Source organism: Lactuca virosa, chromosome 7, assembly GCF_052849685.1.
Source record: "Lactuca virosa cultivar CGN04683 chromosome 7, Lactuca_virosa_CGN04683_v6, whole genome shotgun sequence".
In the NCBI taxonomy this organism is placed as follows: Eukaryota; Viridiplantae; Streptophyta; class Magnoliopsida; order Asterales; family Asteraceae; genus Lactuca; species Lactuca virosa.
In genome coordinates, this window is record NC_136432.1 from 175,137,858 (window position 1) to 175,161,690 (window position 23,833).

The window sequence follows — 23,833 nt, forward strand, 5'->3', positions numbered from 1 at the left end:
TGAAGATTAAGTCAACTGGATGAGATAACGAAGGAGTAGAGGTCAAAATTCATCAACTAGAAATTTAAAATGCATGAATCTCATCTTATCTCCATTGTCTAGCTATCTAGGTGTAACACCCTGTTCCGAATCGTTTCCTAATTTGGGGTCGTGACCCGAAGATCGGTTATCATAAGGCTTAGGTCCTTTGAGATAGAGAGATTTAGACCCCTTGAGTGTGGGTAATGTAAGTTAGATGACCCGGTAGTTTGGTTTGTGTTTTGGAGCCCAAGGGTATATCCATAAATTGGCAGTTCAGACCTTTTATGAATTTTGGATTTTTGTTCGGAAAGTTTTAAGGAAAGGATGAGTTTATAGAAGTTTAGATCTTCTCGTTACCTTTCCGTGGATATAACGATCGTCGAAATCGTGCTTAGAACGAAGAAGTTATGGCTTTCGGAATTTTGGAGGTTTAAGGGCTACGCCTAATACGTTGGGCGTACTTAGGAGTACGATGGGTGTGCTAGGTAAGGAAGTCGCAGATACCTCATGGAGTACATTGGGCATACCAGGAGTACGCATGGCGTACTCCAGTCAGACCCAAACCCTAATTTAGGGTCTTGGACCCTATTTAAGCTCCATAACTTATGTTCAAACCCTCTTATCTTCAGCCTCCATCCCATTAAACCCTATAGCGAAACCCTAGCCTCCATTGATGTGGTTCTTGAGCTTTTGGTGTGTTTTCATGCATTTTGGTTCTCTTTGAAGAAGAATGAGCTTCTTGGAGAAGTGTGGAACGCTGGTTAGAATAGCTTGATTAGTTGGAACGTTGGTTAGACTTTCCGATGCACAAATGCTACTTGCTTTATGATTTGTGGGACTCATACTGATGTGAGCTAATTATTTCATGAATATGTTAAGTTGCATGCTGCAAATGTTAAATAATCTTAGAGTGATGGATTTGACCCTACTGCGCAGCTCTTGTTAGAGTCCAACTGTTGTAGGGATGAGTCTTTTACTCGAAGGATTATCTAAACTTTGTTGCATGTGATTGTATTTATGAAGTAGTTAGCTGACTTTAGTAGGAGTTCTTCTGCAAACTGATGGCGGGGTGAGGATGAGGAACCTAAGAGAGCCTAGGAAGTATTTTAGCAGGTTCGGATGCGTTGTTTAGCAAGTACTCGGAGTACTAGTTTGAGAGGGTGACTTAGAGGATTCAGAATGATTCTCGAGGAAAGTATGGATATGTGTAGAAGGTAGTATTGGGCCCGTACTACTGAAAGCACATGATCCATACTCGAATCAAGGAAACTCCTGGAGAATCTAGGAAACCTGTGGGATGAGGATTTTTGGGTATGTTCTAATCATTGGTATGATTGTTTTTCTGAATGGTGATGAGCATGCATGGAGGAGGTTCAGGTTCTGGTTCAGGCTTAGGTGCAGGTACTGAGCTGATTGATGAGCGGATGCGGGAGTTCATCTCGTCGGAGATTACCCACGGTATTTTAGAGCAGACTCTGGTGATCTTAGGTACGGTCAAGGAGGGGATTACGGAGATTTTGGATGAGCGTATGGGCGCATTCCGTACTGAGATTTTGGCTGTTGTTGGAGCTCGCACTCTTTCCTTCCGCGAGTTTCGTATTTGTGGAGATCTCGAGTTCTTTGGGGAGAAGGACCCCATTACGAGTAGGATATGGTTAGCGGATATGGTGAACGCTTTCCGGATGAGTTTCTACCCCGAGGGGTTGAAAGTCAGATTTGTTTCCTGTCTTCTGAAAGATAGGGCTCGAGATTGGTGGGAGGAGGTAGACTTCATTTTGGGAGGCGAAACCTTGGAGACGATGACTTAGGATGAGTTTGTGACCCAGTTTAGGGCCGATTTTGAACTAGCTATTGAGGTGCAGCAGTTGGCGAGGAAGTTTCAGGACCTTCACCAGACGACTGAGACTGTGGCAGAGATTACTGCCAAGTTCCGGGAGAGAGCCTTGTTGGTTCCGCAGTATGCAGCAGACGAGGAGATGAAGAAGGTAAGGTATCATGACATTCTGAGGGATGACATCAGGGAGTTTGTGAGTTTTTCAAGGTGCGAGACCCTGAATGATATGATCGCCTGGGCCCGAGAGCGGGAGATTGATTTGGAGCACCTTGGGAAAAGGAAGTCAGAGCATACTCAGATCGCAATGGGCCAAGCGAAGAGGCCCATGACTCAGGATTCACGTTTGGGTGGCCATCAAGGCCGAGGCCATTGTGCCAAGTTTGGTAGGACCCATGAGGGAGGATGTTGGGAGGCAGGTCGGGAATGTTTCAGCTGTGGACAGATGGGTCATTTTAGTAGGGATTGCCCCAATGGGTCGGTTCCGATGTGTTTTCACTGCAATTAGGTGGGCCACAAGAAAGCCGATTGTCCGATGTTGTGGGGTGGGGCAGTGGGTGCACCTACTCTAGTTATTTTTAGGATCACTGATGGTCGTGAGGGCAGGGCAGAAGCCCCAGCAGCGAGGAGCCGAGCATTGAAGTGCCAGTCAGGGGAGGCCATAATCTTAACCGATGCTATCGTGGGTATGTTATCTTTTGTATTTCTTTCATGCCTTAATATTAGTATTTATATTCGCTTTGGAATCTTGTGTCGATATGGGTAAGCATTATCATTGGTTTAGTTCTCTGTTATTGTCGGGATTATATCATCGAGAATTGTTATATGCCATTTTTGCATGCCAAGAGTTATGAGTGGGGCACCTCTTGTGATCTGGATTTAGTCCGTCTGGTGGTTGTTTGGGCTTGTTGATGGGGACAATTCAGGGGTATCGCATGGAAGATCTATAGACGAATTAGCATGATTAGTTTAACAACGAAGTCAGAGATCGAACGTGTTAGCATTTTCTCAAGAAGGAATGGCAATCATTCATGGAAGGACCTTTGGGTCCAGTCACTACAGTTGCTAGGGAAGGAGCGGTAGCAAGAAGATGATGTTGGCGGTCGCATGAGTTGTTTGGATATTAGAAGTGCCAAAGGAATTTCATATCTGCAAGGGTTAAAGATGGTTAGAATGCAGGGATCCTTCGGAGAGTGGGAAGTTGGAGTGGTGATTCACCAGTTCCAGTTAAGGATTATAGTATTTGTCACAACCATAAAGGACTTAAGGATGTGGTGATGTATCATGGGAAGTGTTCGGGGTTATCGGACTTGCCGAGGTTTCGGGGAGTGTCCATCTGGATTTTCGAATGTTTGTGTGATCATTAAGATCGACTAGTAATGGAACGTTGGTATTTGTAAGCTCAGTTTGTATTGTAAGGATGTGAGATGGATCGGAAATCCATCAAATTTTGTGGAATGTAAGAACGCATTCAAATCCAAGTGGGGGAGAATCATTCGGATTTCTGGGAATTGGATTCAGGTTGAGGGTTGTGTTAGAGCTTCTCTGCCTGTTCTTTTCTGATTATGGTTCACTACAAATAAAATGACATTTAGTGGCATAGAAAAAGTGCCACTAAAGACCCCCTAGGCAATCAACGACACAAAAAAAGTGCCACTAAAAGCGCTGCCACTAAAGGCCTTTAGTGACACTTTTTGGTTGTGTCGATGCAGCCTAATTGGGTTTTAGTGGCACTTTTCTACTATGCCACTAAAGAACTTATAGGTTTTAGTGGCACTACTTTTATGTCACTATTTAACCGGTACAATAATTATTATTTTCATGAAATTAGTAAAACTTTTTACATGGAAAAATATATTAATAAATGAGATTTGATTCTTTTAATTTTAAATGGAATATAAAATAATAATAAGATAATTAAGATAATTAATAGAAAAGAACAGGCATTTGGTAAATCTAACCTGGTTCCTTAATTCAGTTATCTGAGGTTCTTTTTCCAAGTTTTCCCATGCATAACAAACATATCATAAAATCTCTTATATGTTACTCAAGGGTAATTTAGACATTTGGTAAATAAATCCATGTTCAAATATTTAAGGGAGTAGATTATTCAGGTTACCAAAATGTCAAACCAAAATAAACTAGCCAATATAATTAAATAAACATGATTGATGATATGTGAATCATGTGATTAACAAAGAAATTTCTCACACTCTTTCTCACATTTCGATCTAAATGACCCAATAAAGTGATGATGAATTGAAAATAAGTCGAGTGTAGAAGCCCTTTACTGACAGCTGTCAGTACATTATTCATAACCTCCTTTTAGTTCCTTACCCAGTGCATCTAAAACACCATGTTGCTTTCTTCTTAACCCAACAAGTTACATATGTGTGACTACAGTCCATCGATCTTGTCATGTATCTTGTAAACTATGGCTATAAAATCATGTCCAATGTGAATTGGAGATTCAATTTTAATCTGCTAGACTTATGCCCTATATGAAACATAAGGGGTCAATATATAAAATTTTAAATCCATATGATGGAATAACAAGAATATAGAGGAAATCCACAAGATAATGTCAACAACATAACGTTATATGATATAAAGCTCATTAAATTCAACTGGCGAACTAAATCTAATCCATTACCACCTCGAGACCATCTAATCCATCATCTAATTTTGATGGAAATTACTTTTTGGTTAATAAGCATTCTTAGAAGTTAGAATCTGAATTGAATGGAGAAAGAGAGACTGCTTAGGTGGTAAATGACATCGAGAGTACCAGGTACATTTGCATGATTATTCACAACTTGTTTGTGATCCTCGGTATCCCAGTCACAAACTTGAAGGGAATAATCTAGATTTAAACATGTCATTTAAAAGTTCAATGAATCTCAAAAGAATCTAGGAATTTCAATTCATTTAAAACTTAAGGTCCTTTTTCGTTTTTCATGGTGGAAATTGGTAAATCGTCATTTACCTACCTTCATATTATTTGCAATTTGATTACGACATCCCTCTTCTGAATTGTAAATAATCATCTTGGGTCCTAGCCCTAATTTCTCATTTGGGTGTTTAATTGGGGATTGTTATCTAATCTAAACTTTGTTCCTTTCCTATTTCAGATGTCTACTCAAAACAACAACAACGCTTCTGGCTCGACCCCTTCTGGTTCATTCTCACTCATAAACTTGTGTGGGAGGGTGATTTTTGATGGGACCAATTATAATGATTGGATCCGCAACATTCGCATGGTCACCCGCTACGAGGACAAAGAGTATGTTCTCGAAAAGGAGCTGAAAGAGGTCAACGTCAACACTGCTACTCCTGAAGAAATTGTTGCTTACGAAACTCATGAGCGAGATGCTACGAAGGTTCATTGCATCATGCTCGCAACAATGACTGCTGAACTCCAAAAGTCCTACGAGGACTACTATCCCTATGAGATGCACCAAGATTTGATGGAACGTTACCATCAAAGTGCCAGGCAGGAGAGGTATGGGATCATCGCCTCGATGATCACTACCAAAATGAAGGATGGAGAGTTCATCACAGCCCACTTGCAGAAAATACAGAGATTCATGGACCGCTTGTTGAAGCTGAATGTCAACTTCGATGAGGAGCTGGCCATAGATATCATTCTTCACTCGTTGCCTCCTTGTTACAACCAGTTTTGTATGACTTATCATATGAACAAGGAGGAGGTCACTCTCAGCAAGCTTCAAAGCCTGCTAAGGACTGCTGAGAGTAGTCTGAAAGGCAAATATACTGCATCTACTCATACTACTGCTGCCCCTGTCTTGGCTATTGGGCAAGGGAAAGGAAAGAAGAGGAAGGCTCCTTCTAAGAGCCACAAGGGTAAACCCCATAATGGATCCTCTTCTAGTGGGACCAAAGCTGGTTTTGCTACCCCCTCTTCCAACCCAAAAGAAGCATAGTGCTTCTATTGTCACGACAAAGGGCATTGGAAACGAAGCTGCCTGAAGTATCTGTAGGACATCAAGGATGGGAAGATAAAGCCATCCTTCGCAGGTATTTACACTATTCAATCTAATAACTCATCACATACTAGTTCTTGGGTCCTTGATACAGGATGTGGTTTTCACATTTGTTCTGATTTGCAGGGTCTAAGAAGAAGTAAGGATGTGGAGCATGGGAAGATGAACCTGATCATGGGGAATAGGAAAGTGTCGTCTGTCACCAAGATTGGAGTTTACTCTTTAGTTCTTAGTAGTGGGTTAGGTTTAGATTTGAATGATTGTTGCTACTCGTCAGAAATGGCGAGAAACATTATTTCTTTTCATGGTTTGTACAGACAAGTTTTTAGATTTTCGTTTAATAATGAAATTGGTTCTATTAATGCTTTCTTGAATGGTACTTTATATTTTGAAGCATTGCCTTGTAATGGAGTATATGAAACTGTGAATGTTGTAGACAACTTAGGAAATAATGTGTTGCACATTGATTCGTCCAATGGTTTGGAAAAAGCATGCTTGTGGCATTGTCATCTTGGACATGTCAACAAGAAGCGCATAGCCCAACTCCAAAAGGATGGAGTGTTGGAGTCATTCGACCTCAAATCGGATGACACGTGTGAATCTTATTTGCTTGGAAAGATAATCAAGTCACCCATCACTGGTACATGTGAAAGGGATGAGGGTTTATTGGATCTCATACATACGGATGTATGTGGGCCCTTTAGATCCACCACAAGGGATGCAAACCGCTTCTATGTGACTTTTACTGATGATTATAGCAGATATAGGTATATCTACTTAATCAAGCATAAGTCAGAAACCTTTGAAAAGTTCAAAGAGTTTAAGCAAGAAGTGGAGAATCAGCTGGGCAGGAAAATTAAGATGCTCCGATCCGATCGAGGAGGTGAGTACCTTAGTATTGAATTCCACGACTACCTCAAGGAATGCAGAATCATTTCGCAATTGACGCCACCTAGGACACCGCAGTTGAATGGTATGGCTGTGAGGCGCAATCGAACCTTGTTGGACATGGTTCGTTCCATGATGAGTCGAGCTTCGTTACCTATCCCATTTTGGGGGTATGCCTTAGATACTGGCATCCATATCCTTAATCTAGTCCCAACTAAGAAGGTTGCCAAAACACGTCACGAGATGTGGACAGGGAAAGTTCCCTCGTTGGCACATATCAAGGTTTGGGGTTGCGAGGCTTTCGTAATACGATAGACTCACGACAAGCTCGAACCTCATAGTGAGCGGTGTATTTTCATCGGCTATCCACAGAAGTCCTTTGGATATCTCTTCTATAGACCGAGTGACAATGTTGTCTTCGTTGCGAGGAGAGGGGTTTTCCGAGAGCGAGAACTCATATGCCAAAAGGACAGTGGGAGGCAAATTGATCTTAAAGAGCTTCAAGAATCAAACGATGAAGGAACCTCTAACATTCGCGCTCAACCCGAGGAGGAAACTCATGTTGAACCAATTAACGAGTCCGACCTCTAAGACGTTCCAGTAGAGTTAGTGTTCCGCCTGAGTTTTATGGTTTTCATATTACTACTGAAGGTGATACGTTTATTAGTGATAGCACACTAATAAATTTGGATGAACCTAACAACTACAAGGAAGCCATGGCAGGCCCGAAGTCTGCGAAATGGAAAGAGGCTATGGACAACGAGATTCAGTCCATGTATGACAATCAAGTTTGGAACTTGGTTGACAATGTGTCAGGTCGTAAGACGGTCGGGTGCAAATGGATCTTCAAGAAGAAGACCGACATGGATGGGAAAGTGCACACGAATAAGGCGCGATTGGTTGCGAAGGGATTTACTCAAACTCCTGGAGTTGACTATGATGAGACCTTCTCACCAGTAGCAAAGATTAAATCTATAAGCGTTATGCTAGCCATATCTGCGTTTCATGATTATGAAATATGGCAGATGGATGTCAAAACCGCTTTCCTTAATGGGAAGTTGGCTGAAGATGTTTACATGAGTCAGCCAGAGGGTTTTGTCGATGCGAAGCACCCTAATAGAGTGTGTAAGCTTGATAAATCCATCTATGGATTGAAACAAGCGTCTCGCAGATGGAATCTTTGTTTTAATGAGAAAGTCAAAGAGTTTGGTTTCTCAAGAAGCGAGGATGAGTCCTGTGTATATGTCAAATCCAGTGGGAGTATAGTTAGCTTTCTCATTTTGTATGTGGATGACATACTACTCATAGGAAACGACGTCCCAACCTTGCAGGAGGTTAAGTCCTGGCTTGGGAAGTGCTTCGCTATGAAGGACCTCGGAGAAGCTGCTTATATTCTAGGGATAAGGATATTGAGAAATAGGTATAAGAGGCTAATAGGACTTAGTCAAAGTACTTACTTGGATAAAGTGTTGAAACGTTTTAGCATGGAAAATTCCAAGAAAGGGGAGTTACCAATCCAAAGCAATACCAAGTTGAGTAAGACTCAGAGTCCGAGTACTGATGTCGAGATATCAGAGATGAGCTGAGTACCTTATGCTTCCGCGGTTGGCTCAATCATGTATGTTATGACATGTACTCGCCCTGATGTGGCCTTCGCTTTGAGCATGGTCAGCAGATATCAAGGGAACCCTGTTAGAGCGCATTGGATCGCAGTAAAGAACATTCTTAAGTACCTGCGGAGGACCAAAGATTGGGCTCTTGTCCTCGGTGGGAGCGATGACTTGAAAGTGCGAGGGTATAATGACGCTAGTTTTCAGACTGACCGGGATAATTTCCGATCTCAGTCAGGCTGGGTCTTTACCCTAAATGGAGGAGCAGTGACATGGAAAAGTTCCAAGCAGGACACCATAGCTGATTCAACGTGCGAATCGGAGTACATAGCAGCGAGCGAAACATCGAAGGAGGCAATATGGCTAAAGAACTTCATCGGAGACCTTGGAGTTGTACCTGCCATAAAGGAGCCTATGGAGATTTTCAGCAATAACGAAGGTGCGGTTGCCTTGACCAAGGAACCGAGGGATCATGGCAGATCCAGGCATATCGACAGGAAATATCATTTCATTAGACATCGGGTAGAAGATGGACTCCTCGTAGTAAAGAGGGTATCGTCAGAGGATAACCCACCGGATCCCCTTACGAAGGGACTGAGTAGGGTTAATCACTTGCAACACGCTAGGAGCATTGGGCTGAAGGACGATATTAGTTTTAGTGATTAGATAGCTTTTAGAAACTTGTAATAGATAAATTGTAATTAACATTTGATGATTAAATAAAGGAGTTTTATTTATAAGTAAAGTTACTGTCTTGTGTTAATTATTTACTATTGTTTCATTTTGCATGTTTTGACTTCCTAAATAATAAGATTATTTAAACTATCCACAGTCGATCATACGTTGGAAGTAAGTATGAAAGAAGACTGTCATGAATTGGCTTGTAGATTGTCTAAGCGTTTAGACATAGCAAAGGTTTGCTGCAACGTTCATGAGTGCTTATGAAATAAGATTTGAGTATTGGATTAAACTCACGCTCACATGAATCACTTCATGGAATTAATCACGAGCGATTGTGAAACGATAATATCATATGGTATTTAAACCTAGATATATGAGTTGTTGTTTACGAGTTGGTTGTGCATTGATAGTGTGTAAATGCATCAGTAACTTGATGTTATAAAACGCATTGTTGTGTACGATTTGATGAGTAAATAGTACAAGCATATAAGTCGAAGTTTATCTGTTCCTTTTATCCTATGAGGCTAAAAGCGATATCTTGGGCCCCCCGATGATTTTGTTTTGACTTATGTGTCGGGCCCGGTCAGGACTGAATTGATGTGTTTAATTAAGTTCTATGTCAGAAAAATCAGAGATCGAGAAACAAACTGCTGGACAATAAGTATGACTATGTTCCATGTGATTGTCCACACTATATCTTGAGAACGGAGGACTATACGATCCCTTATCTATAGGACGTGTCAGAGTTCGACAGCAGCTTTTGAGAGCTACGATTGCTAATCGGATTTTAAAGTCGTACTTGCATTTATAGTTATTAGACTTATCCAAGTGGGAAACTGTTGGATTAGGTGTCTAAGCCATAACTATATTTGGTATGTACTTGACCCGGTTGTAGCATGGTCCTTTTGGGTTGCCTTCACCAAAGCAACTTGACTGGATGAATAATGGAGAAAGAGGTTATTATGGTTTATTAATATATTATATGAATAATATATTAAAGGAGAAATCATATTAATTAATTAACAATGGTCAAGAATTAATTTAGAATTAATTTTGTGGTCAAAAGAGGTTAATTGAGATAAAAAAGGACTGAACTTGTAATTATTGGATAATTGCATTGTGAGTTGAGGAAACCCTAAAGATAGGGAGTAGACGAAATCCTTATGGATAGCCCATAAGATTTCGTCCAAGGGCTTAGTTCTGGAATGTTCTTGTGGGATGCTTAGAGCCTAAGCAACCGGATGAGGACTTTGACTGAAACCCTAATTCCTCACCTATAAAAAGGGTCCCTAGGCTTCATATTTTCGGCTACACTAACCCTAAAGGATTCCTTGGAGCCGAAATTACCTTCCCCTCTCTCTCTAAGATTCTCCAATTTGCTTTGGTGTTTGTGATCTACTAGAGGCACAACATTTGAGGTGTTAAGGTTCTCAAAAGCTCAAGATCTTCAAGCAACAATCAAAGGTAACTTTCTAACTTGTTTATTAGATGTTAATTTCATTTTTGTTGTATATTAGATTAGGGTTTGCAAGTCTTGGACAATTATTGCATGTTCAATTAGAAAAACTAGATCCAAGCATTAGGGTTTGCATGAACACCATAAGAATGTTGTTTTGCTCATAACCCAACAGAAACATCAAGAAAACTCAAACCTTGGTTTACCAAATGCATTGTAATATTTGTTTTGTGTGTGAAATTACATGCAACGGCTTCTCCATAATCAGTTGATTATTGAAAAGTTTATAAACTTCATAAATAATACTAAAGCACGAATTGATAGTTAGGAAACCTTATAAAGATTTAATAATATAGTAGAGAACGGACTATTATATTAAAAATGTTAAAAATGTTATATCAAGAATCCAACAAACAAAACAAGACAACATTTGGGAGCTAGTAAATAGTAAATACACAAGCCTTTCCACCACTTGCTAGAGAGCAAACCGTTGTATATTAAGCATTAAAAAAAACATGAATTTTTTTATGTGCATTTTTTCTCAATATTAACTTGATCTTATCTTAAAATTCAAATGCCTGCAACGAAGATCCTCTCAAACAGGTATGTGAGTCTCATGTACATCTAATCCACACTATAATTACAAATTCTAATGCTTGTAAGCTTTTTTTTTTTGCCTTTTTGTATAACAACAATGATTTATAATGAACTATTCAAAATATAAATAAAATGATAATTTAATGATGGGAAATCTTCATAAACGCCCTAATATTTTATCCTAATTTACGAAAAAATCTCAAACTAAAATTTGTTTACAAAAAAGCATGAATTACCGGTAAAAATGACGATTTGACCCCTTATTCCCGATTTACCAGTTTCATTCCATTAAAGTCTCCTTATTTTACCATAATTTACAAATGAGTCTCAAACTAAATTAAGCGATCAATTTGTCTTTTTCTCCCTGTAACATACATATTATTGGTTTCATTAGTGACTTAGACGTCTAGTCATTAAATGAGCTGATGAGATGAATATGTTGGGTTATATAATACTATGTTTACCATAAAACTTAATTTCATGATGTATAGTAAATTTTTTGGAATATAAAATGCATCAAATGGAAGACTGCAATAATTACATAAACTAGCAACAACTTCGTTGTTTTTTAAGTTTATAAGAAATTTCAAATTGTCTATCTAATCTTATATAACCCAATATATCTATCTCATCAGGTCATTTCCCACCCTTTTTTCCGGAAACACACATTTTACCTGTTTTATTGCTGACCGAGATACATAATCATAAATGAGCCAATGACATGGATATCAAATTTTACGGTAAACGTAGCATTATATAACCCATTTTATCCATCTTCTCGGCTCATTTAATGACTAGACGTCCAAATTAGCAATGAAATCGATAAAATGTATGTTATATTGAGAAAATGGCCAAATCATTACTTAATTTTAGTTTGGAACTTATTCGTAAATTATGGTATAATAATGAGACTTTAATAGAACCGCGTAAGCAATGACGAATCAAGAACAAAAAATCACGTGGTTCCTAAATTAAGTGAAGCCAATAAAAAAATCAACAACACTTTTGGGGTCGGGTCGGGTCGGCTCATGTACCTTAAAAGAACTGAACCAGTTCAATTGGCTCATGTACCTTGTGCCACCGATTAAAAATTTTAAAAAACTGATTGAAATATAACTGAAAAAAGCGTACGGTTTAACGAAAAACTAGTTGATTATTAGTCCATTGATAAAGCGGCGAACAGAGAGGGAGTCTTTGACATGTGGGCTTTCATTTTATTAGAACAACTTATTTATTTATTAATATTTTGAGAGTGCCGATAAAGAGTGGTTAACTTTTTGTTATCAATCTTATAATTTAAAATAACAAATTGCCCCTAATAACTTATATTTTTCTCTTTTTAAAATGGTTTTTTAAGCAATTTAAAAAAAAAACAAACTCAAGATAGGTCCTCTATTTTTTCTAAGGTAGTTCCTAATTTTTCTACTATATACATTGTAAATGAAATTGAGAACTTAGGTAGCTCGTAGGACCTACCTAAGCACATGGTGGATACGCCCTTGCTTGTAAGTAATGAAACCGGAAAAACCGATAAAATGGGTCAAATCGTCATTTTTACCAGTAATTCATGTTTTTTCGAAAACAATTTTTAATTTGAGATTTTTTCATAAATTATGATAAAATATTGGGACTTTCCTAAAGATTTTCCTTTAATATATACAAAATATATAATGAAGTAATCTAACAATCATATATATATATATATATATATATATATATATATATATACATGGTTCTAAAAAACGCGTCAGGGCGCGCCTCAAGGCATGCCGTGGCGCGAGGCGTGGTGTAGTCGTTACGAAAATGTCCAATGCGGGTTTGTGAAGCGTGACGCCCAAATAACGTGTCAAGGCGCGCCTTATCGCGATATGGCGCGAGTTTTTTTCAAGGCGCGAGTTTTTTTTGTTTTTTTTTTTTCGATTTATTATCGGGCCTAAAATAATTGAGTTTTTGTTAAATTTTTATATTAAATACTAATATAACACTTCTAAAAACTTGATATACTTGATCAAAATCAATAATTATATGATTTATCTCTTTTAATATATATAAATTAGTCACGCCTTGAAAAAAGTCATGGCTCGCCAAGGCTTGTCATGGCTTAACTTTTACCTTGCCGCCACGCCACGCCACGCCTCATGTTATTTACAACCTTATATATATATATATATATATATATATATATATATATATATATATATATATATAAGTAAAAAAGTTTGTTTAGTTAGGCATGTCAATTTGCAACATAAATTGCATATATGATATGAACATACATGAGAACAAGCCTTGCTAAAAGTCTTTCGATATATGCAATTCATGTTGCAAATTGTCATGCCTAACTAAACAAACTTTTTTACTTTATATATATATATATATATATATATATATATATATATATATATATATATATATAAGTAAAAAAGTTTGCTTAGTTAGGCATTGCATTTTGCAACATGAATTGCATATATAGAAAGACTTTTAGCAAAGCTTGTTCACATGTATGTTCATGTCATATTGCAAGAATGGTTGCAAGGCTTTTGTGAGTATATATATATATATATATATATATATATATATATATATATATATATATATATATATATATATATATATATAAGTAAAAAAGTTTGCTTAGTTAGGCATTTCATTTTGCAACATGAATTGCATATATAGAAAGACTTTTAGCAAGGCTTGTTCACATGTATATTCATGTCATATTGCAAGAATGGTTGTAAGGCTTTTGTGAATATATATATATATATATATATATATATATATATATATATATATATATATATATATATATATATATATATAAAAGTAAAAAAGTTTGCTTAGTTAGGCATTGCAATTTGAAATATAAATTGTATATATGGAAAGACGTTTAGCAATGCTTGTTCACATGTATGTTCATGTCATATATATATATATATATATATATATATATATATATATATATATATATATATATATATAGGTTCAGGTTCTTTTAAGAGCATGTTAATTTTGTGAGACCGTGAGACTAAATCTAAAAATAATTTTAAAATGCAAAATAAAAGGAAAAATCCAAAAAAAAAAATTAATTATTATTTTCGGAACTTTATTTACCTAAAAAAATAAAAAAATAAAATTACCGTTTTTTTTGTAAAATATGTAAAATATTGTAATAGAATATTACACTGTAAATATTCTAATGTGATTTTTAGAATGTTAGAATATTGTACTAGATTTGTTAGATATGTAGAATATTCTAATATTCTACTAGAATATGTAAAAAAAAATATTTATTTTTTTTTAATTTTTTTTTTTTTTTTTTTGGAAAATATAAATTCCGAAAATAATATTTGAAATATATATATATATATATATATATATATATATATATATATATATATATATATGTGTGTGTGTGTGTGTGTGTGTGTGTGTGTGTAAAAAAGTTTGCTTAGTTAGGCATTGCAATTTGCAACATGAATTGCATATATTGAAAGACTTTTAGCAAGGCTTGTTCACATGTATGTTCATGTCATATAGCAATAATGGTTGCAAGATTTTTGTGAGTATATACAGTGGTCAATCTAGAATAAAAAATTATGTGGTTCCCAAATTAAGTGAAACCAATAAAAAACATCAACAAAACTTGTTAGGGGTCAAGTCGTGTACGTTAAAAAAATTAGACCAACCAGTTCAATCGTTTAAACGATCAGGCATCACCGATTACAAATTTTAAAAACCGACTGAAATATAACTGAAAAAAATATATGTTTTAATGAAAAAAATTATTAGTTCATTGATAAATCGGTGAAAGAAGTGTGGGAGTCTTTGACATGTAGACTTCTTTTTATTAGAGCAATCTATTTATTTATTGATATTTTAAGAGTGCCGATTAAAAATGGTTAACTTTTTGTTATCAATCTTATAATTTAAAATGACAAATTTATCCTAATAACTTATTTTTTTTCTCCTTTTAAAATGATTTTTTAAGACATTTTTTTTTTTGAAAAATAAAGTTAAGACAGGTCCTTTATTTTTTTCTAAGGTAGTTCGTAATTTTGCTACTATATATATTGTAAATGAATAGATACGCCTCCTCTGAGTGTGTGTGTATATATATATATATATATATATATATATATATATATATATATATATATATATATATATATATATATATATATATATATATATATATAAGTAATAAAGTTTGCTTAGTTTGGCATTGCAATTTGCAACATGAATTGCAAATATCGAAAGACTTTTAGCAAGGCTTGTTCACATGTATGTTCATGTCATATTGTAAGAATGGTTGCAAGGCTTCTGTGAGTTTTTAACACTCACACAATCCACCTGTAATGTGTATGTATATTTAAACTCAGGCATCGACTTCTACTCAGTGAAATTGTCCGCGGTTTCTTTCTTCATAATTTTGGTGGAATTCTGTTTTTCACCCCTCTCTTCTGTTCATATTCATATATATGTAAGTTCATATCTCTCATTTTGTTACTTCATTTGTGTTTCTTTCTTAAGTTAAATTATAAGCGTTGCATGTTGAGTTACATTGTTGATCATGTTTGTCTTCAGATCGATAGCTCTTGCAGTATGACGACGTACACACCAAAGAACATCCTCATCACCGGAGCTGCTGGCTTCATTGCCTCTCATGTTGCCAATCGCCTTGTCAGAAGCTACCCAGATTACAAGATCGTTGTTCTCGACAAACTTGATTACTGCTCAAATATCAAGAACCTCAATCCCTCCAGATCATCTCCCAATTTCAAATTTGTCAAAGGAGACATCGGGAGTGCAGATCTAGTTAATCACCTCCTGATCACCGAATCCATTGATACCATTATGCACTTTGCTGCTCAAACCCATGTAGATAACTCATTCGGAAACAGCTTCGAATTCACAAAAAACAACATTGGTGGCACCCATGTTCTTCTAGAGGCATGCAAAGTCACTCGCCAGATCCGAAGGTTCATCCACGTTAGCACAGACGAAGTGTATGGTGAAACAGAGAAGGACGCGATCGTTGGCAACCATGAAGCTTCACAACTTCTTCCCACAAATCCATATTCTGCCACAAAAGCAGGTGCAGAAATGCTTGTGATGGCTTATGGGAGGTCATACGGGTTACCCGTGATTACAACAAGAGGAAACAACGTTTATGGCCCAAATCAGTTTCCAGAAAAACTAATCCCTAAATTCATTCTCTTAGCCATGAGAGGGAAACCACTTCCCATTCATGGAGATGGATCTAATGTCAGAAGTTATCTCTACTGTGAAGATGTTGCTGAAGCTTTTGAAGTCATTCTCCATAAAGGCGAAGTGGGACATGTTTACAACATTGGAACCAAAAAAGAAAGACGAGTCGTCGATGTTGCTAAAGACATGTGTAAACTTTTCAAAATGGATCCTGAATCAAGCATCAAGTTTGTTGAAAACAGACCTTTCAACGATCAAAGATACTTTCTAGATGATGTAAAGCTTAAAAGCTTAGGGTGGGCCGAAAGAACAACATGGGAAGAAGGTTTGAAAAAGACAATGGAATGGTACACTAGCAACCCCGATTGGTGGGGTGATGTATCGGGTGCACTCCTCCCTCACCCAAGAATGCTAATGATGCCAGGTGGCGTTGAACGAGTGGCCGATGTATCCGAAAACATTCAATCCGATTCCCCTCATTCTGCTATTAACCCTTCCCAATTCCGAAAAGTGGACCCAGTTACAAAACCGAATAAACCATCTTTCAAGTTATTGATTTATGGGAAAACAGGGTGGATCGGTGGATTACTTGGGAAACAATGTGAAAAACAAGGAATCCAATACGAATACGGAAAAGGACGTTTGGAGAATCGGTCACAAATTGTAGAAGATATCCAAAAAATCAAACCCACCCATGTTTTCAATGCTGCGGGTATCACGGGTCGACCCAATGTCGATTGGTGCGAATCGCATAAAACCGAAACGATTCGCACCAATGTCTCCGAGACCCTCACTTTAGCAGATGTCTGCAAAGAATCCGGAATCTTGATGATCAATTTTGCCACCGGATGCATTTTTGAATACGATGAGAAGCATCCGGAAGGTTCCGGAATCGGTTTCAAAGAAGAAGACACTCCCAATTTCACCGGGTCCTTCTATTCCAAAACCAAGGCTATGGTAAGTAGTTCCACTTGTCACTGGTAACTGATTATAATAATACCACGTGTTCTCGTTACTAGTAACTCATTACAGATTACTAGTTGGTCAGACTATCCGTCTAATATCGTGTGGTCTCATTGTAGGTTGAGGAGATACTAAAAGAATACGACAATGTGTGCACATTGAGAGTGCGAATGCCAATATCATCGGATCTCAATAACCCGCGAAACTTCATTACAAAAATCACGCGTTACCACAAAGTGGTGAATATTCCAAATAGTATGACAATCTTGGACGAGCTTTTACCGATATCAATAGAAATGGCGAAGAGAAATTTGACAGGAATTTGGAACTTTACAAACACCGGGGTTGTGAGGCATAATGAAGTTTTGGAGATGTATAAAGAATACATAAATCCAGGGTTTAAATGGACGAGTTTTACTTTGGAAGAGCAAGCACAAGTGATTGTTGCACCACGGAGTAATAATGAGTTGGATGTGACGAAACTGAAGAAAGAGTTTCCGGAATTGCTATCGGTTAAAGAATCATTGATCAAGTACGTGTTCTGGCCAAATAAAAAAGAAATTAAGATGTGCGATAATGGATACACAATGCCAACTTAGGCTGCTGAAGTCTTGAAGACATCTTCTAAGAGTTTCACTATATTGAATCATATAATAAACGTTGACAAATATATATGGATGGCAAAAAGCCTTATATATGAATAATTTCTGGAATACCGGAAAATTCAGTTAAAAAGATTGTTATCTAGCAGGAAATATTGATTAAGTACGTGTTCAAACGAATAAAAAAGAAACTAAAATATGAAATAATGGATATATTATGCGAATATAGGTTGTCGTCGACTTCACATGCCATTACATATCGAGCTTCAACCCCATATGTAACGGGTCGATGAGTTTGAGGGGTGAGCATTGGAACAAACCGGATCGGTTCTTGGACAGGACCGGTTTGATAGAAATTGGTGGACCTTGGACCAGACCTGTTGAGGTGTTGAGGTCTGGTCCAGGTCCGGGTTCAGGTTTTTGTATCTGTTGGACTGGTACAACTCTAAGTGCATATGGTACAACTCTTTGAAACCCTACCGAAAGTTAGTTTATCTTATTACGACTTTAGGGATGAGTATTTGGACCGAACCGGACTAGACCGGTTTTGGTGAAATCGGTTGTGACCTTGGACCGGACCTGTTGAGGCCGGTCCAGGTCTGATCCGGTCCGAAAGTCCAAATATTCACCCTAATGAGTTACAATGGAATTTATAGTGGTGCAGATTATTTTCATAGATGTAAGGACATGAAAAAACAAATGCATGTGATTACATTTGTAACAGATAGATTATTGAATGAATTGTTGCCAAATCAATGTCAAAATACAAACACATGCACGAAAAAAGTTTTTGTACAGTTACAATGTTCAAAAAATTTTAAAGTTAGAATTATGAATTTCTTGTTTTCGATATAATAGAATTTTATAATTAAATAATTATATTCAATTAAATATAAAATAAATATACACATATTTAAATGGATTGACGATTTTAAAATATGTTAAAGTATTCCAACTCAATCCAAACCATTTAATTAAATAGGTTAGACGGATTGATCAATTTAATTGAATAGGTTGAAAATCACAACCACGCTTGTTAGTTTTAGGTTGAGTTCCGGTCAAGTTAGCAAGTTGAGTCACTTTTTGTCGGTTCTAAAAATTGTTCATTTCACGGTCAATATAATTTGAAAAAATACAAAAAGAAACGTTAACTATAACTTAGGGCGTGTTCAGCAAAACTAGCTGGTAGCTGGTAGCGTTTGATTTTGGAAGGTTTTGTTGAAAGCTAGCTACTCCATGTAGCTTTTGATTTTGGAGCGTTTTGTTTAGGTTAAAAGCTAAACGCTCATGTCGCCGAACGAGGCTTTTTTGTTTTTTACTAGTGTTTTCTTAAAAGTTAGAAGCCAGAAGCTCCCAAACGCTGCGTACCGAATACGCCCTTAAAAAACTATATATTTCCAACAACATTTATATGATTTTCCACAAACAGAAAAAAGAAAATCACACAAAGAGACATAAGGTGCGAAACTACACATTTTCACAGTACAAAAAAACAAAAATAAAGTGTGAAAATACGATATCGTAGAAAATGTGTTTTTCTTAAAAAAAAATCTTGTTCTAAGATAAGATATATAATAATCTCTTTATAAATTTCAAACCTAATTTTCTACCTTTACGGCTTAAAAGGTTAGCGGCGAGAATGTGAAGCCAAATGCCCTGGCAAGCAAAAGTCGGTGACCCAGTGGACCACATGGCCAACTCCTTTTCCCCAACTCGTCACAACTGTCACGTTAAAGTATTCCTAATTCTAATTCACGCTTTTTTGTCCTCAAATAAAAACAAACCCACTAAAAAACAACATACTTTGAATAAACCATAACAAAATTCAAATTCACAGAAAAAAAAACAACATTAATATATCAAAATAACCATTCTGTAATTAACAACAAATTAAACCTGTAAAGAAACCAAGAATACCAATCTGCTAACAATATAGTATCAAGACTATCAGTATGATCTTCCTTTTCCTATCATCTCAAACTATTTAAACATTACACATGTAACAATAATAATAATAATAATAATAAATTTAAACTTTTTTATTCGGTTCAAACACATACTTGATCAACGACTCCTTAATCGACAACAACTCCGGAAACTCCTCCTTCAATTTCGTCATATCCAATTCATTATTACTCCTTGGTGCAACAATCACTCGCGCTTGCTCTTCCAATGTAAAATTCGTCCACTTAAACTCCGGATTTATATACTCCTTATACATCTCCAATACTTCATTATGACTCACAACCCCCGGATTTGTAAAATTCCATATCCCCCTCAAGTTTCTCTTCGCCATTTCAATCGATATCGGTAAAAGCTCATCCAAAATCGTCATACTGTTCGGAATATTCACCACTTTGTCGTATCGCGCGATTTTCGTAATAAAGTTTCGCGGGTTGTTTAGATCCGATGAAATCGGCATCCGGACCCGCAATGTGCACACGTTGTCGTATTCTTTCAGTAGCTCCTCAACCTGCAAACCATACCACACAGTATCAGTATCAGTATCAAGTATCAGTATCAGACACAGTTACCGGTTATTAAAACTACTTACCATAGCCTTGGTTTTGGAATAGAAGGATCCGGTGAAATTAGGAGTGTCTTCTTCTTTGAAACCGATTCCGGAACCTTCCGGATGCTTCTCATCGTATTCGAAAATACATCCGGTGGCGAAATTGATCATCAAGATTCCGGATTCTTTGCAGACATCTGCTAAAGTGAGGGTCCCGGAGACATTGGTGCGAATCGTTTCGGTTTTATGTGATTCGCACCAATCGACATTGGGTCGACCCGTGATACCCGCAGCATTGAAAACATGGGTGGGTTTGATTTTTTGGATATCTTCTACAATTTGTGCCCGATTCTCCAAACGCCCTTTTCCGTATTCGTATTGGATTCCTTGTTTTTCACATAGTTTCCCAAGTAATCCACCGATCCACCCTGTTTTCCCATAAATCAAGAACTTGAAAGATGGTTTATTTGGTTTGGTAACGGGTCCCACTTTTCGGAATTGGGAAGGGTTAACAACAGCATGAGGGGAATCGGATTGAATGTTTTCGGATACTTCGACCACTCGTTCAACGCCACCTGGCATCATTAGCATTCTTGGATGAGGGAGGAGTGCACCCGATACATCACCCCACCAATCGGGGTTGCTGGTGTACCATTCCATTGTCTTTTTCAAACCTTCTTCCCATGTTGTTCTTTCGGCCCACCCTAAGCTTTTGAGCTTTTCATCATCTAGAAAGTATCTTTGATCGTTGAAAGGTCTGTTTTCAACAAACTTGATGCTTGATTCAGGATCCATGTTGAAAAGGTTACACATGTCTTTAGCAACATCGATGACTCGTCTTTCTTTTTTGGTTCCAATGTTGTAAACATGTCCCACTTCGCCTTTGTGAAGAATGACTTCAAAAGCTTCAGCAACATCTTCACAGTAGAGATAACTTCTGACATTAGATCCATCTCCATGAATGGGAAGTGGTTTCCCTCTCATGGCTAAGAGAATGAATTTAGGGATTAGTTTTTCTGGGAATTGATTTGGGCCATAAACATTATTTCCTCTTGTTGTAATCACGGGTAATCCGTATGATCTACCATAAGCCATCACAAGCATTTCTGCACCTGCTTTTGTAGCAGAATATGGATTTGTGGGAAGAAGTTGTGAAGCTTCATGGTTGCCAACAATGGCGTCTTCCTCTGTTTCACCATACACTTCGTCTGTGCTGACGTGGATGAATCGTCTGATCTGGCGGGTGACTTTGCAGGCTTCGAGAAGCACGTGGGTCCCATATATGTTGTTTTTTGTGAACTCAAAACTGTTTCCGAATGAGTTGTCTACATGGGTTTGAGCAGCAAAGTGCATTATGGTGTCAATGGATTCGGTGATTAAGAGGTAATTGACCAGATCTGCACTTCCGATGTCTCCTTTGACAAATTTGAAGTTGGGAGATGATTTGGAGGGGTTGAGGTTCTTGAGATTTGAGCAGTAATCAAGTTTGTCAAGAACAACGATCTTGTAATCTGGGTAGCTTCTGATAAGGCGATTGGCGACATGAGATGCAATGAAGCCAGCAGCTCCAGTGATGAGGATGTTTTTTGGTGTATATGTGGTCATACTGGATCAATCTGAACATAAGCAAGATCAATAATGTAGGTCAAAAACTCAAGATCCATATGTTATAACCTTTCATAAATTTGAACACTTAATCTATAGCTAAAACAACTTCACTATAAACATTAGAGATCAACAGCATGTTTAGGCAAATCGTACATCAAAAAACATATTAGTAGAAAAGGAATGAAGTGAAGAACAATATGTAGCTAAAACAAGCGAATTAAATAATGATTTCGTAAAAGAAAAGAAGTAAACACTGTAAAAGTAGAAAGTAGATAGTAGAAAGCTTGAAATCAACTGATCAGACTAGATCGGCAGCAACTAAAGCCAGAAGCACAACAATGAACAATCAACATCCAAATCTGAAACCAAACTTGAAATTAACCTAAATTTGATCAGATTAAAATGTTGAACATAATTGCAATACTTGAAATCACACGATAAGCCTAAAAAGTGATCGAACTCAAACAGATCTATAACGAATTTAGTAAGCTCGATACTAACTCGCCTTAAACCAGATCTAATCAACACGACAAAATGTCCGCATCGTACAATCAACTTTAGAAATCATTCAATCGAAAAATATCAACACTTTCGATTTACATAGTAAAAAAACGCAAATACAGTAGCAAACTGAAAGATGTGAACTTACATAGACTTATTTGATCCGGATTTGTGACAGGACCAAAATATGAATTTGAAAGCAGAGTGAGGTGCAAAGCAAAACAGACTTCCACCAAAATTATGAGTTATGAAGAAAGAAACCGCGGACAATTTCACCGGGTGGAAGCCGATGCTAGTTGCTATATATACACACAGTACAGGAAGATTGTGTGAGGATTAGCGTGTGTAGATATATAATCCAGCGAAGGCAAAGAATATGATGGCAATTATGACGATGAATTGAGTTATGGTGTGACACCTACACGCTTTATGAAAACCCCCACAAAATTTAATATTTATTCACACTTTCTTGCCCTACCTTTACCAACACAACACTGCTGTAGTGCTGTGAACCATGTTTGGATGGATCCTTGCATCAATTTTTGTCGTGCCTCATTTCAATTTTTATAAAAGAATTTATCATACATAAGTAAGTTACAACATTTTTTCTCAATAACTTTTAAAAAAATGAAAAATAATATTAAATTCACAATTAATAAATTACAAATTAAATAACTAAAAAGGAATCCCCACTATTTAGAAACTGAATTTAGAAATCTTGATATAGTATTGCAACACACGACAAACCACCTATGTTTGTTTATTTAAAGTTTTTAAGGGTAAATCAATAAATTCTACCTTTTGTGCTGACCATGATGTAACAACTTCAAATTTTATAAGACTTGAAAGTAATAATTAAATGATGGTAATTTGTATGTTGAAATAGAAGTAATGTATATGACCTGAGAAGATAAATAAATGGTATTGGTGAAAGTATTGTGCATGATGGTAATTTGTATGTTGAAATAGAAGTAATGTATGTGAACGTGAGAAGATAAATAAATGGTATTGGTGAAATTATTATGTCACTACACTCGAGGGAGTCAAGTGTTAAGAATTTTCGTTGGGAGCTCGCTACGTAAGAAGAAAATCATCCCATGGTGCTCACCAGGAGGCTTGCTAGGGGTAATGCGCTACCAGATCAGCGAGATGAGAGAGAGAATTGTCTTGGCTGTGATTGGTCCTTAGACTTTTGTCTGGATCCCATTTTCGTTTTGACCAAATTTCAAAAAAAAATGATATTTGCCCTAAAACATTAAAATTTCAAATTTTTATCCAACATTATAAATTAACATTACACTCTTAACATTGCACACACACAAACTAACATTCTTTCTCTCACAAAAACTCT

The 23,833-nt window shown here is 36.9% G+C and overlaps 1 protein-coding gene and 1 pseudogene across 1 annotated transcript; one reads left to right on the forward strand and one right to left on the reverse strand.

Moving 5' to 3' along the window:
* The first annotated feature begins 15,690 nt into the window (after positions 1-15,690).
* Positions 15,691-17,858, forward strand: LOC145127330 (trifunctional UDP-glucose 4,6-dehydratase/UDP-4-keto-6-deoxy-D-glucose 3,5-epimerase/UDP-4-keto-L-rhamnose-reductase RHM1 pseudogene; annotated as a pseudogene).
* A 1,833-nt stretch (positions 17,859-19,691) lies between these two features.
* LOC145123349 (trifunctional UDP-glucose 4,6-dehydratase/UDP-4-keto-6-deoxy-D-glucose 3,5-epimerase/UDP-4-keto-L-rhamnose-reductase RHM1) lies at positions 19,692-22,924 on the reverse strand. The gene is made up of 3 exons (XM_079058556.1): positions 22,631-22,924; positions 20,416-21,989; positions 19,692-20,334 (listed from the first exon to the last, which is right to left on the reverse strand). The coding sequence occupies exons 2-3, from the start codon at positions 21,976-21,978 to the stop codon at positions 19,891-19,893; spliced, it is 2,007 nt and encodes a 668-aa protein (XP_078914682.1). The 5' UTR covers positions 21,979-21,989; positions 22,631-22,924; the 3' UTR covers positions 19,692-19,890.
* Between the last annotated feature and the right edge of the window lie 909 nt (positions 22,925-23,833).

What these genes read in the sequence shown, in the direction of transcription:
- LOC145123349 (XM_079058556.1), bottom strand. Translation starts at nt 21,978, where the DNA reads ATGACCACATATACACCAAAAAACATCCTCATCACTGGAGCTGCTGGC. An exon ending in ATTCCAAAACCAAGGCTATG is followed by an intron (nt 20,335 to 20,415) that starts GTAAGTAGTTTT and finishes TATGGTTTGCAG; the next exon opens with GTTGAGGAGCTACTGAAAGA.